The sequence below is a fragment of the Rhipicephalus sanguineus genome, chromosome 1, assembly GCF_013339695.2.
Source record: "Rhipicephalus sanguineus isolate Rsan-2018 chromosome 1, BIME_Rsan_1.4, whole genome shotgun sequence".
NCBI classification, from domain to species: domain Eukaryota; kingdom Metazoa; phylum Arthropoda; class Arachnida; order Ixodida; family Ixodidae; genus Rhipicephalus; species Rhipicephalus sanguineus.
The window spans coordinates 320,691,376-320,705,932 of NC_051176.1; the positions used below are offsets into that span (position 1 = coordinate 320,691,376).

The 14,557-nt window shown below is 46.2% G+C and overlaps 1 protein-coding gene across 1 annotated transcript in view; it reads left to right on the forward strand.

Moving 5' to 3' along the window:
- Positions 1-14,557, forward strand: part of LOC119379489 (poly [ADP-ribose] polymerase tankyrase-2) — a 536,202-nt gene that overhangs the window by 34,082 nt on the left and 487,563 nt on the right. Inside the window, exon 4 of the mRNA XM_037648790.2 lies at positions 279-373. Within this exon, the coding sequence (XP_037504718.1) occupies positions 279-373 (95 nt within the window). The remainder of the gene's footprint in view (positions 1-278; positions 374-14,557) is intronic.

Consider the following 14,557-nt stretch of genomic DNA (forward strand, 5'->3'; position numbering starts at 1 on the left):
TACTGCAGCTACAAACACTGCGAAGGGTAAGCTTTCTGTCACGTCGTAAAAAAATGGGTCGAGAAAAATCAGTTGTCGGTCCCTTTAAGAATGTAGCAGGTTGGTGTAAAATGAAAGCACACTCTGTGCATTTGGAAAACTGGCATGGGCCATGAGCTTCAAATTTCAGACCTGATAAAGATTAAGCAATGGAGCATTATTTAAATGTGTCGAGGTCACGTGGAACTTACCGTGCCTGTAACTGATCGTGGACATTCTTCTGTTGTCCTTGCTTGCAGTCTACTCCACTGCACCTTGCAGCAGGCTACAACAGAGTGCGGATTGTCCAGCTCCTTCTGCAGCATGGGGCTGATGTTCATGCCAAAGATAAGGGGTGAGGCTGCATACATGCTTTACTCATGTGTTTTCATCATCACCTCTGTGAAAAGGACTTTATTCTGGAATCAAGAACTCTAACATATTGGAAATTTTCCCTAAACTGGATGCTGCTTGGGCTAGCTGGTTCATACTAAGGAAATAAAAACAGCTCAAAAAGGCTGAACACGTGGAAAACAAGACGCATAGATAAAGTGCTGACTCACATTTTTTTTAATGACATTTTCCTTGTATACGATAAGTGTACATCACTTTTAATGTTTTATACCCATTGTCCTCTATTCCTTATTTCATTCAACAACCTTTTTTGTCATTTGTCTTTTGCAATGCAAGTTTTTGGAATCACCCGTCTGTTCTTTTCGGTCCAATGTTTGCCATAAAGACCATTGTATTTGGTGGAATAAATTAGTCAGCGCTGTATCTGTGCCTCTTGTGTTCCTTGTGTTCCGTCTTTTTGCGCTGTTTTTCTTTCCTTAGAAATCATTTCGTTTGACTTGATGGATAACTCTGTCTGCTTGGTGGTCTCAGAAGCGTTGAATGTACCATCGACTTGTATTCATTTGACCCTGACGAGACTGCTGAAATCGCTTTAAAGGGACACTGAAGCACTTTTCGAAAGGAATGAGGTTTTGGTGTCATGTTATAGCATTTCGTGCGGCAAGCGACAAAATCACGTTAAAAGTTTACATGAAATATTGCAAGTAACTTTAGTATTTTGGCAAAAACGTGCAGCACGTGTCTCGGGCATCGCTGCGAACCTCTCTGCCGCCTACAATGGACTGATCTCACCAAATGATCTGCGCATGCACGAGTTTCCGGCAGAGGCACTGCCGCAGTCATATTTGTAGTACTCTGAGCGCTGTTTGCTGCGTGCTTCAGGTACATTGGTGTTTTGCATGAATCCTTGCCACACGGCACGATTGAATGTTTTGGAAAACTGTGACTGGACCTCCAATTTAGTTATTTTATTTCAGTTTGAACTGTATCATAGCGCTAAGAAATAAAGTACAGTCGATAGTGCTTCCATGTGACCAGGTTGTCTCGTCGTGTTGACGCACTTGCGTCGGTTTGCATTGCTGTTACTTATATTCGCTGAGAACAAAAATCTGCTTTATGGAACGCCAGCACGCAAACGATACAAGCTACAGTGTGTGGAAAATAATTAACTTGCCCAGACTGCGCAGAGCTCTCCATCACTGCAAAGACGGAAAGAAAAAAAACAATCAGATTTTTGTCCAAGCAACACTTCCTATGTACACTGTGTTGTCAATGCAGGACTTCGGTCATAGTGATGCGTTAAACATGAATAGAGATGAAATGGTTGCCGTGAAGCAGAGGCGGCGGAACGATGACTCGCCGCATGCCATTTGCAAAAGTTTAATGCCACAGTAGTCTCTTGAACGGCAAAATATTTCCTGTTGCACAAGGGATGGATGAGTCAGTCAGTGAGTGAGTTTGGCGACACGCACAATGCAGTGGATAAGCAGTAGCTTGCTGCGGCCGGTGGTGGCGGCCTCACAGCCAATGGTTCAGCGGCGAAATCGTCACTAGGCCTATCGCTTCTAAACTGCAGTGTACAGTACGTTAATAAGACCTGCCTACACTCATGTGAAAAGCTAAGCTTTGCTGCCGTTGCTGCCGCTTTACCTTGCGTTCTTGGTAATATTGCATATTGAAAAAAATAGGGAAATTCCGGCGGCGGCGTTGGCTGTGATGTCTGCACAGCTGAATTTTCTCCGTGCACTGGCACGAGCTGTACACAGCATGCAGTTGTAAGCTTGGCTTGTATCAGATGTCTCGTTTGTGCTAGAGACTCAACAGTCGTCATCAATTTTGCTGAGAGGTCAGTTTAGATATCACTATACATTTAAGCAATCTCTGCTTTGCTCGGAAAACACGTATACAAGCTGTCGCCTGTGGCGGTGATCGCGTCAGCAAGGGGATTGAGCACACGTATGAAATTTTGTTGTCGCTAATCAGCCCATTGGTCGTGTGGCAAGCTTGTTAAAGGGCCTCTCACCAGGTTTGACAATTTTGAGCTAACGAGCGCAATGCATACACTGGGCATTCACGATTACACTGGGCATTCACTGGGCATTCACGTCTGCCAAAATTTGCAACTCTACGCGCCGCGGAAATGGGCCAAATTTCAAGGTGAACGCTGCTTGCCCTTTCTCTCGAGGGCGCGCGCCCAGAGAATGAGGGGATGACGTACATGAGCAAATGGCCCTACGTAGATGGTAGTGCTGTGACGTCGTTCCTCTACGTAGACGACTGTGCTCTGACATCGCCAACAGTAGCACGTGACACTGCGATAATTATTTGACACGACATGTGTAGTCAAGTGTAATTTGTTGCTTAAATAGAATAATAAAACTTGAGAGAAATAATAAGACACACGAAGGGAACGTGTGCGTATTTTTCATTTTTTCCCGTGAATTGCAGCGAGATGCGGGGCTAATGTGCCCCCATTTCGCATGCGTTCGTGCCCCCACGATTAGCGCATCGAGCAGACGCCAGCCCTGGAAACGAAAGTAATGTTCTGGCGCGGTCGAGTACTCATTATGCTCATTTATTCTACCGCTTCCAAGTAAAGGCCGAGACAGACGGTACGATTTTCCATGCGATGCGGCGTCCGACACGGCGGTGGGAAAACCGGAATGGTGACCTTTCATAGCATCGGGCAGCCACCATTCCCTCTCCCCCACCGCCGTGTCGGACGCCGCATCGCACGGAAAATCGTACCGTCTGTCTCGGCCTTAAACGTTAATGCGGCATTGGCTCATGATACCGCCACTATCGTGCCCGTACAAATGTCGCAACTTTCATGCCCGTCCCGCAGAAACAGGCAGTACACCACAGAGAACGCCGTCACAACGCCCATGGCCGCTACATAAAAAAAAAAAAAGTAGCGGCCGTGCAACGGCGCTCGCGTGCTTGGGCTGGCTCAGGCACGTCACACGCACGTGACCATGCATGCGCATGACGTGTTCATGCATATGTGTCAAGTGAAGAGGGCAGGGAAGGGATTTGGCTTGCGAAGGCCACACGGGGCGAGTGGCAAGGGTTTGAAACTTGCCTCCATGCATCATGTATTCGCGCCGCTACAAATTATTGTTTCTCTCAGCTCGTAATGAACCAATTTGAAAAATTCTTGCGGCATACTGCTCTTCATTTGGCACACAACAACTTGCAGCGTCTAACTAAAATTTGCTCTGTGGCCTGGTGAGGGGCCCTTTAAGACGCAGCATCACACTAATAAGCTACATAGACATGGAGTTCACGAACACGTTCACAATAGGCTTGTGTGAATAGCATATTTTAGGTTCGAAGCGAATAGTGATTCGGTCGAATAATTTCGAATCGAATTCGAATAGTACATATCGCATATTACAAAGAAAAATGAGCATATTTGTCATGACCCAACTAACCTGCACAATATTTTTTTTTTAAATTGAAACAAGGCATGTGCAAATGTCACTATTTTTGGTTCAAGGGAAGTGGAAGCAACTTTGAATAGTAGCAGGATATCACTTTCGGTAGATTGCAAGTGATAACTTCTAAAATATTTTACGTTTTTAAATTTACGACACTTAGAGCAAATAAGCCGGTATAACAAGCTTTTAAACTTAAAAAATTATGAATCAGTGTGAGGGCAATATGTTAAATTGAGGGGGACATGGCACTTGAAAATTGTTTTTTATTTCTTGATTGATTGTGATGAAACTTTATATATTTTTTTTTATTTTGTGTATATTTGTGTGCTGATTTCAAATGTGCCAATATTTTTCTAGTGTAATGAGTAGTTTCTCAAATGAAAAATATTTCTGTGCCTTTTGAGGAGCAAGATTTTTTCTAAACTGAGAGAGTTACAAAGTAAATCAGCATATCGCAACTATCAGAACTGAGTACAGTACTACAACACAGGGGAGAGACAGCTGCGCATATTGCGCATTTTTGATACGATTCCGTTTTCCTGCGCCAAGCTGCTCCAAAAGCATTAAAATTGCAAAAATTGCGCCGAACTGCGCCGAAACGGCCTCACAGGCAAGAAATTTCAAGCCCGCGTCAGTTTCAGTGTGGGAAAATGTAACTTTAGAAGCAGCGCCAGGGATACGTTCGCAGAATACGTTAACGCGCCCAAGCGTGTCCTTCTATGTGCCCTTGTAATGGAGGCTTCTATAGTGCTGTGATAATCGCCTCTGAGCAGTTGTAAATATATGTGACCCCCCCCCCCCCAAATGCGCTGCCGCTCCGCTAGCTTGCTGCTTCTCGGTAGGCTGAGTGTTCTGCCGCTACTGTCAACTTTCGCGTAGCGAAAACTATAGAGTGGCATACGTAGCGGGGTGTTTCACTCTCAGTTTCTTTATTGTGCATAGCTTGATCCTCTGCTAGCTACGGTTTTGGTGTCGACACTGCTGCGTGTGTTCTCCTGCAATGAGCAGAGGTGTGTATTTTTTGTGTGGATAGAGCGAATATTTCCGGCTGCATGCATTAACCTCGTTAAAACATACCTGCCGTGAACGCGTCATAACTACGCATTAATCTGTAGTAGGCACTAACCACCAAGTTCAAATTTGCATCTCCTGGCTTGCGCCGACGCCGCCAAGGAGGAAATAAATGCAGTGCCGCTCTAAATAGTGCCTCAAGTGCGCACGACAAAGCCTTTTTTTGTTTGTTCCTTTGCCGCAGCGCTGATTCGGTCTCTCTCGTACGACCGTCCTATAGCACATGGGGGCGACATCAAGGAGCGTTTCGAAACTATTACGCTTACAACGGCGCTACGCTTGCAGCGCCGTGTGCGCGCGTTTGACGACTTAGTGTTCGAGCGGTAAGGTTTCTCGGCGCTCGCGACCCATTCTTGAAGGCGGTCCCGCACGAGGTGGCAGCAAACGGTGGTGCAGCGCGCTTTTGTTATCACCTATTAACGTGTGGTACACTTGACACTATGCCACCCGCGCGGCCGAGAAGATAGCTGAAGGCGCTTTATTGTGATGGGGTGCTTATAGGCATACACAGGGTTCGTTCCCCTTCAGGGAGGGCAAAGGTTCATCACAGCGCCCCTAATCCTGATTAAGTCAAAGTATGGGCGGTATGGGGCAGACTTTGCGCTCCTCCTCACCCCCCCCCCCCTCCACGAAGGGGAACACTGACCTACAGGCAGCTGTGGGGAAGCTTGAAAAGCTAAATAAGCAGACCAACAAAAAGTCAAAGCAGTAATCTGCTAAATGGTATTGCTTATTTAAAGCAAAGACCTACTGCTATGTGATTACAATTCTTGTGCAATCAGATTTTTTTTATTTGAAAAGTGTGATGGTTTTATTTCTTTTCTTATTTCCAAATGTAAAGTGAACCTAGTTGGAAAAACTTTTTTCATCTATTAAATGCGAAGCATTTCTTAGCGAACTTCTGCGACTTTGAGCGTATCTATCTATCTGTCTGTCTGTCTGTGTCTGTCTGTCTGTCTGTCTGTCTGTCTGTCTGTCTGTCTGGCCTGTCTGTCTGTCTGTCTGTCTGTCTGTCCTGTCCTGTCCTGTCTGTCTGTCTGTCCTGTCTGTCTGTCCTGTCTGTCTGTCTGTCTGTCTGTCTGTCTGTCTGTCATTCCTGTCTGTCTGTCCTGTCTGTCGTTCCTGTCTGTCTGTCCTGTCTGTCTGTCTGTCGTTCCTGTCTGTCTGTCTGTCTGTCTGTCCTGTCTGTCTGTCTGTCTGTCTAGCCGCCTACGACTTCGTGCTCTCCTGCTCGTTTCGTTAATCGAATGTACACCAAAATTGGTATGGCATAACATGACTGTATGGCGAACATGAATGACGAGTTATAACATGAAAATCATGACATTCATGTCATGAACGACATGATATTATATACATGCCACAGTCTTGGTGCTCTTACGGCCGTTTCGTTAAGTTGATATATACAAAAATTGATACGGCGTGACAAGAGTTTATGTTGAACATAACTGACAGGTCCTTACGTGCAAATCATGACACGCATGTCATGTACAGCATGACTTACGTGCCGCGCTTATGTTGCGCTGGCGGCCGTTTCGCTAGCTTGATATACACCAAAATTGGTATTGCGCGACATGACTGTGTGACGAACATAATTAACACGACTTAACATGCAAGTCATGAAAGCATGTCATGTACAGCATGACTTACGTGCCGCGCTCATGGTGTGCTGGCGGCCGTTTCGCTAGCTTGATCAACCCCGAAATTGGTATTGCGCGACGTGACTGTGTGATGAACATAACACGACTTAACATGAAAATCATGACAAGCATGTCATGTGCAGCATGACTTACGTGCCGCGCTCATGGTGCGCTGGCGGCTGTTTCGCTAGCTTGATATTCACCAGAATTGCTATCTTGCGACGTGACTGTGTGACGAACATAAATAACAAGACTTAACATGAAAATCATGACAAGCATGTCGTGTACAGCATGACTTACGTGCCACGCTCATGGTGCGCTGGCGGCCGTTTCGCTAGCTTGGTCTACCCCGAAATTGGTGTTGCGCGGCGTTACTGTGTAATGAACATAAATAACATGGGTGGCACACATTTTCCTCAATGACAGACAAGACAAGACGATGTATGCAGCTCTTTGCTGGCTGCCTCGCAGTACATAGATTCCCACAGTGCGTGGGATCTGGCGGCTTTTTTGCATATGTTGTTACCCGGGTTATATAAATCGCGTGGTTTGTGAAAAGGTAGTGTAGTTCATACCTGGCGATAATCTGTTAAAAAAAGCTTTCTCCAAAGGCTGTTTGAATGTTATGTGTATTCTAAGACGATTAAAATATGTGCTTGTTCCTCCAAGTTGCTGCATATGTTTTTTTCAAGCTCCAAAAACGACATAATAAATGCCACTAACTGCTCGCAAACAAGGTTCTCCTGCTCCTAAATTGAAATTTTGCTGCTCCCAAAACTGCTCCCAAATCGATTTCAGGCGTCTCACCCCTGACAACACCTCCAACCGTGATAAGCACAGGTTGAAAACTGAATTCGGGGCTAATCACCAATTTACAGTTATTGAGCCTGTCACACGGTCAGGCTCAGCATTAACGGGTTGGCAGTGATCATGGTCGAGGCCAATCTGGATCACTGCTTCATGTGCATCAGGTGATGCCACATGGACACTTTGGATAGCGATTTTGTTTGATCTGATGACATTAGATGGTGACCGAACGTCTTGGTAGTGATTATAGGCCGTAGTCTATATTATCACATAAAAGACTGCTATACCGAGTAGCACCGGCAGCTGAAATTGCCTGTGTGATATTGGCGTGGCATAGCCCGGCTCCGATCGATATTTTCGATCATAATTGAGAAATGTTGCTGCTACACGGGTACAACCACCCGGTTTCTAGAAGGTTGATTTCATTTGACATGACGGTGCTATCTAATATAGTCGAACCTCGATATATCAAACGGCGCGGCGATCGCGAAATAGTTCGATATATCCAGAATTCGATATAAATGAATCACGTAAAAAATGCGTCAAGAACTTGTGGAAAACAACCAACGAACCAGTCATGGTGCAGTAAATACTCACTTGAAGATTCAGACAAAGTATTTATTGTGTTGGTTTAAGATATTGAAAAAGAGTAGTCTGCTTGTTGTTGGCAATGGCGTGTTTGACGACTGCATCCTCAACATAGTCCAGGCGATCCACAAGTGATAGGCCAGTGCCTTCAATCGCTCTGCAGTGGTGGCGCACAAGGGCCAAAGCGGCTACGACCTCAGCTGATGTTGGGAGCGGGGCACCATCAGTGCTTGCGGGATCCACCTCGGCAGCGTCTTCATTCGGCTGCTCAGCAGTAGCTTCGGCGACGATCTCTACATCGTTAGCTCCGCTGTTGTACCAGTGCTGTCGTCACCTCCAACGAAGTCTTTGATGCACATGCTTTGCTGCTCTGCACCAAGAAAGCTCTCCAGCTTGCTCCACGTTTCGGCGAGCTCGCTTTCTTCATCTGTGCATGCCAACCCAGCTTCCTCGGATTCTTCCACTGATGCCTCGTCAGTGCGGCCATCGAAGCTCGCATGCCGAAAGCAGTTGGCTATCGTCTACTGCTTGATGTTTTCCCGCGACGCTTTGAGCATTTGGATGGTGCCCAAAAGATCAATCTTCAGATCTTGGCCCATCCGGAGTTTTACAAGCAAAATGTCGGATCAGCCGACGCTTGTAGATAGGCTTAAAAGTGCGGATAATGCCCTGGTCCAACGGTTGGAGCTTCGAAGTGGTGTTAGGCGGCAGAAATACCACTTCGATGTTGCTCAGCTGGGCATCGGTGTGGTGTGCCGTGCAATTATCGACAATAAGGCACACCTTCCGTCCTTGACGCGCCAGGTCCGAATCCCACGCCTTCAGCCACTTGAGGAAAATATCTCTAGTCATCCACGACTTCTTATTCCAGGCATAAGTCACCAGAATATTGGGGCAGTTCCGCATGCGCCTCGGGGTTTTAAACTTGCCAATTGCAAGTGGCCGCAGCTTCGTGCTTCCATCCATATTGGCAGCCAATAGGACCATCACACGGGCCCTGCCTTGCTTGCCCCCCGTGGCACTTGTCCCCGCGAGGGTCCAGTGTTTGCCGCGGAAGCATTTGCCAGAATAGGCCCGTCTCGTCAGCATTAAAGGTTTGGTTCGGCTCATGCTTGTCAAGAACTTTGGGCCACTCATGATCAAGCCACTTCTGAATTTCTTCATCATTGGCGTCCTCACTCTCTCCCGACACAGTCTTCCCGACAATGTTGAAGCGAGTCTTAAAACGTTGCAGCCAACCGCTACTCGCACTGAAATTCTCGGCGCCGAGAATGAATGCAAAGTTCTTTGCCTTCTGTTGCAACATCGGCCCCGATACAGGAATATTTCGGGCCCTTGCGTCCATGAACCACTTGTGGAGAGACTTCTCAACATCTTCAAAAGCAGTTTTACGTATACGCCGCACGCCTGAGTGCTGACTCTTCTCGGCCTTGGCGTTTATGTCGCCTTTGTTTTTGAGCAGAGTACTCAATGTGCTCCTTGGTATGCCTAACCCGTCCTTGACGCTCGACTTCTTCTCGCCATTCTCGACGCGCTAGATTGCTTCCAGTTTTGCTGCAAAAGTCAGGGTCGTCCGTTTCTTCGCGTCAGCAGCCATCGCTACACACACCACAATGTGCGACAGGCCTAACTCCGAACAAACAAGCACAACAACGACGGATGCGCGCGACAGGCCTAACTCCGAACACACAAGCACTGTGAGCACAACGACCGTTGCAACAAGTGCAGTGCGTCGTTGCTGCAAGGCTGCGGCGTGCGTACGCCGCTACGTTCAAGTGGCGCACTCGGCGCCATCGATGTGTGCAGCAGTCGTAAACGCCCACCGCGCTACCGCTATTTTCAAGAGTTGCGGGAAAGCTCGCTCCCTGTCAACGGATTGTGGGCGGTTTTGGGTGGCCGAGTTCGGTATATCCATTATATGTCAAACTTTCTTCGAAATAAAAAATAAAAAAATGCATGCGATTTCCCACGGGATATAGGAGCCGTTCGATATAGGCAATAATTCGATATGTCCGTGTTCGATATATCGAGGTTTGACTGTAGTGTGGTCGACTGGATCTCAGATCGAGCAAAAGCACGTTAAAAAGTGCCCATGTTGCAGCACACAGTCCGTAACACGTTCGATAGCGATTCGAAGCGAGCGTTTTGCGGAGCAAAGTGTCTAGCAAAGTGTAGCGATAACCAGCGTGTTAACAAATAAATTCAGCCTGTTAATCAGCCCCATGTTCAAGTTTAGTGCCGTGGTGGGCTAATGCACTGTGGACTGCTTGGGGCTGCGATGATTATTGTTTGAATCGCGCGTTCCTTGCTAACTCCACGGGTTTTCTTTTTCAAGTTTTATTTTAACATTAACAGTACTGCTCGGAAGGAGCACTAATTTTCGTTTAAGAAGCGCGCCCTCCGCTTCTTCGATTCTAAAAGTGACACAAGCAATATACTGAGAGCACTGAAGGCCCACTGCGAAGCGGCAAACTATGTTGCAAGGAAGAAGAAGAACATCTGAAATAAACAGTAATGGCTACTGTATTGGCTCTGTGATTCTCGGTGTCGTTACAACTTTGGCGCAGTCTACAGCAGGATCCTGTGCTACGCGCCTGGACTGCTCCGATTTTCCGACAACCATGTGTGTCGACGTCGCTGCAAGCAGTGTGGACGATGTCAAGACGGTGAGCGTTGCATGCTGCGTCTGTTGTGGAAAATTGACCTGTTTGCGCGAGCTTTGACTGTTCGGCGGCACATAGCCCATTCTCGAAGAAAGCAGTGACTGACCACTAACTTAAAGTGGCCATCGCCTATACTGCTTGGCTGCATAGGGAAGAGGGACCACAGGAAGCCGGACTCACGAAATAGGAGAGAGCCTTCACTGAGGCAAACAGTGCTTTAAAAAGGAACGATATTTTGCAAGATATAATCAAGTTACAGGTAGAAAACGGGAAGCGTCAACAACATTTGTTGGAGATTATAATGCAGACAGGCATTCACAGATCTCTGAAAGCACCAATAGAATTAATTAAACCAGGGATCTATGATGGATCCTCATCAATTAGTGTTCAGGCATGGCTTGACTTCTATGAATACGCGTGCGATTGGAATTTTTGGCAACACGATTGGAATAAAGTAATGAACATGCACTTCTACCTGGGAAGCGTTGCAGAGACCTGGTATGAGATACAAGCAACAAAAAATGCTTGATGCTGGCGTCGTATGCCTTTCTACATCTCTTTTTGCTTCGCCAATAACTATCGCACCTAAAGAGGACAGAACATTTCGTCTCTGCACTGACTGCCTACAGATAAACAAACAAACTGACCTGTTCCCCTTTCCGATGCCCAAGTTGAAATAATTAATGAAACCGGAGCCTGCAAAGTTTTTTCTCGTCTCTACTTTTGCAAAGGCTTCTGGCAAGTGCCTCTACAAGAAGAAACAGACAACTTCTCTGCGTTCATTACGCCGTTCGACGTGTATGAGTACAATCGGCTCCCATTTGGCTGTAAAAATTTTCCAGCCTGGTTTCAGAAGATGATGAATGGTGTTTTGAAGCCACACTTGGGAATCTTCTGCAATGTTTACATTGACGACATCCTCGCGTATTCACGTTCAGAAGAGGAGCACTCTGAACACCTTGGAAAAGTGCTACAAGCCCTTAGTGACGCGGACCTGAAGATAAATGAGAAGAAGAGTGAATTCTTTAAGTCAAAAGTTGTCTTCCTTGGAAGAGTGTTTGACGGAACTACCAAGAGTACAAAACAGGGGTCCGTTCAAAGGATCACGACGCTTACAAAGCCACATGATATTCACTCACATCGAGTTTTTCTAGGACTCGCAGGCTACTTCAGAGGTTTTATTAAAGATTTCTCGAAAATGATGAAGTGCTTGACTGAGCTCACTGTGAAAGAAGTGCCTTTTGTTTGGACCAAAGAATGCAAGAGGGCTTATCATGGACTTGTACAGTGTATTCCATCGGACCCTGTTCTTACCTTACCAGACTACAGTTTACCTTTTGAGATGAATACGGACGCTTCCACTTACATCACGGGTTGTATTATACCAAAGAGACGTCAATTCACCTCCAGCTCTGCCGCTGAGGGATATAGGATACTACTCCTACACCTTCAACCGTGCTCAGCAGAATTATTCAACAACTGAGAAAGAGGCTCTTGCTGTTTTCATGGCAGCCCGTTACTTACGATTATAAATCAACGGAAGAGAGTTTGCATTGTACACGGATCATCAAGCACTAATGCATCTTTTGAATATGTCAGAGCCTAGAGGGAAATTGGCCCGATGGGTCAATGAACTTCAGTAGTACGACTTTGACGTCTTCATCGTTCAGGTAGTCATCTCACAGACGCAGATACCCTGTCTCGATTGGCAGTTGAGATCCTGCATGGAACCATAAACTTGATGAGTATATGGGAAGGTTATGAAAGTCTGTACTTCTAGGATGGCAAGTTCACTGTGCCAGACACACTTATTCCAAAAGCCTTTCACTTGTACCACACAGCGCGGAATCAGGTGGTCATGATGACTTCTGGCGAATGTACTACAAACTTCTCAAATGGTTCACATGAAAGAACATGAAAAAAGACATCGAAGACTATGTCAAGTCATGTCACTTGTGTCAAGTGAACAAAGCCAAATACCGGCCCCGACCTGATGAGCTCGTCTTCCCAAGCCACTCAGACAAACCCTTTGAAGTTGTGCACGTGGACTTTGCGAAATTGAAAAAAAAAAGAGTCCTGGAGTCAGGGGTGGAAGTGCTGCGCCATTTGCGCCACGCTGCGCCAATGCGCTTCTGCTGCGCCATCCTGCTCCAAAACCCATTATTGCGCCAAAACTGCTCCCAAGCGGTCTTTGGTGCACGGCCTCCGCGATGGGCTCCGGTGCGCTGCCGGAACCGATCACCGAGGCTACGTTTGGTGCCTTCATGTGCCGCTGTCATCCGTGTCATGGCGCACCCAAGCGAGCTTATATCATTATATCATCATCACATTACTTGGCGCGCTCTCGCGACCTTGTCGAAGGCGCAAAAAACCTAGCGAACAAGAAGGTGAGTTGTGCAGCCATATTCCGATTGTGACGCCGGCGGCAGCGGAGTTTTGTGGCGCGCTGCGCGCACGAGGCGGTTGTTGTCATCGTGGGCTGCGATTGCGAACATGAATAAAAGTAAGTGCGTTGACGCTTCATAAGGTCGAAAAGGTTCTATTTACTGCGAATATTTAATTTGATGTGAAGCCATGAAGATAGTGCGAGCAGCTGCCGCGAACGTAAACGCGCGACCATTATTAGAAACTTTGCATTGAGGAAACCACTGTACAGCTGAATGTGTAATATGGATTTTGTTTCATCAGTCTGCATGAAAACGAAAAATTTGTTTTATCCGTTTGCGGTCAATGAAGCCACAACCAACTGCGAAATCACTCACAGGGCTTCGGTTTGTGTAAGTCGGCTGGACCATTTCTGAAACTCATTTTTTTTTAGCGATAGCATGCCTCTCTATGTGCAGAATTTGTTGCATTGCACACAAGGGTGATTCCACGAGAGATCGAACATGCCTGTCCGGTCGCATTTTTTGTTTTGCCTGGATTTTTTATATGTTATGTGGGCACATTCAAAGTGCACGGAACTGAAAATTTTATTTCCAAGAAACGCTCCCACCGCGCCGAAAAAATATTTGAAGGTGGCGGCGCGGGCCTCCTGTTTTTGCTCACTGCAATGTTTTCGCATTTCACGGCCGAATGTAACGCGAAATATAAATGATGTGTCGAAAATCTTTTGTTGGTTTTAATACGCATTACTGTGAATTATATCCATGCTTTTTTATGCCGTCCTAAAAAGGAAAGAAAATGACAAACCCGGTTCAAATCAACAAAGTTTGCTAAGTTTGATGCGCCTTGGCGCCTTTCCTATTTCACACAGAAACTTCAATACAGTGTCAAGTATTTCAAGGAGCCTTTGCAACCTTTATGCGGAACATCGTTTTGCTACAGGCAGCGCAAAATAAGAAGAAAATAGTTAAAGAAGCGAGTTTTTTCAAAAAAGTACATTTTCAAAAAAGAAAATAAAAAAAACTCCGGTCTCAATTTTCACGACAATTTTTTATCGAAGAGTGCTTATGTCAGTGAACACACGGTTTTAATATCATATGTCCTCATTCGCTTTGTTCACGAGATTTAACGGGCGAAAATGACCCTTGCTGTGTGTGCTCACTCCAGTGCGATCGATATAGTTGTCATCATCTTGCATTGCACGTAAATCTAGTTTAAATTATTTTCCTGCAGTAAAACTTTGATCTGATGCCTTGTCGTCAAGAAAAATGTATTCTCAAATTTTAATTGTGTCTAGCGTGTGCGGGGGTGGGCTTCTGCCGCTCTCTTAAGGGCTAACGCGTACTCAGTTTGCAGCTTACAACCTCAACTTACCCCGCCAGTATTCGCTAATCAGAAGCACGCGAGACACCGCGAGCATATGGTTTAGGGCACTTTGTCAAAACTCTCCTTGCACACAGAATAAAGCATCTGTCTGCAGCGAAGGCCAACTTAATCTGTAACTAAATGCACAATCAGCAGGCTCGCTGTTATGCAGTTGTTTTCTCACTGCCTGCTTGCTTCCCTTCCATTACGTGCATTCTGCGCTCTA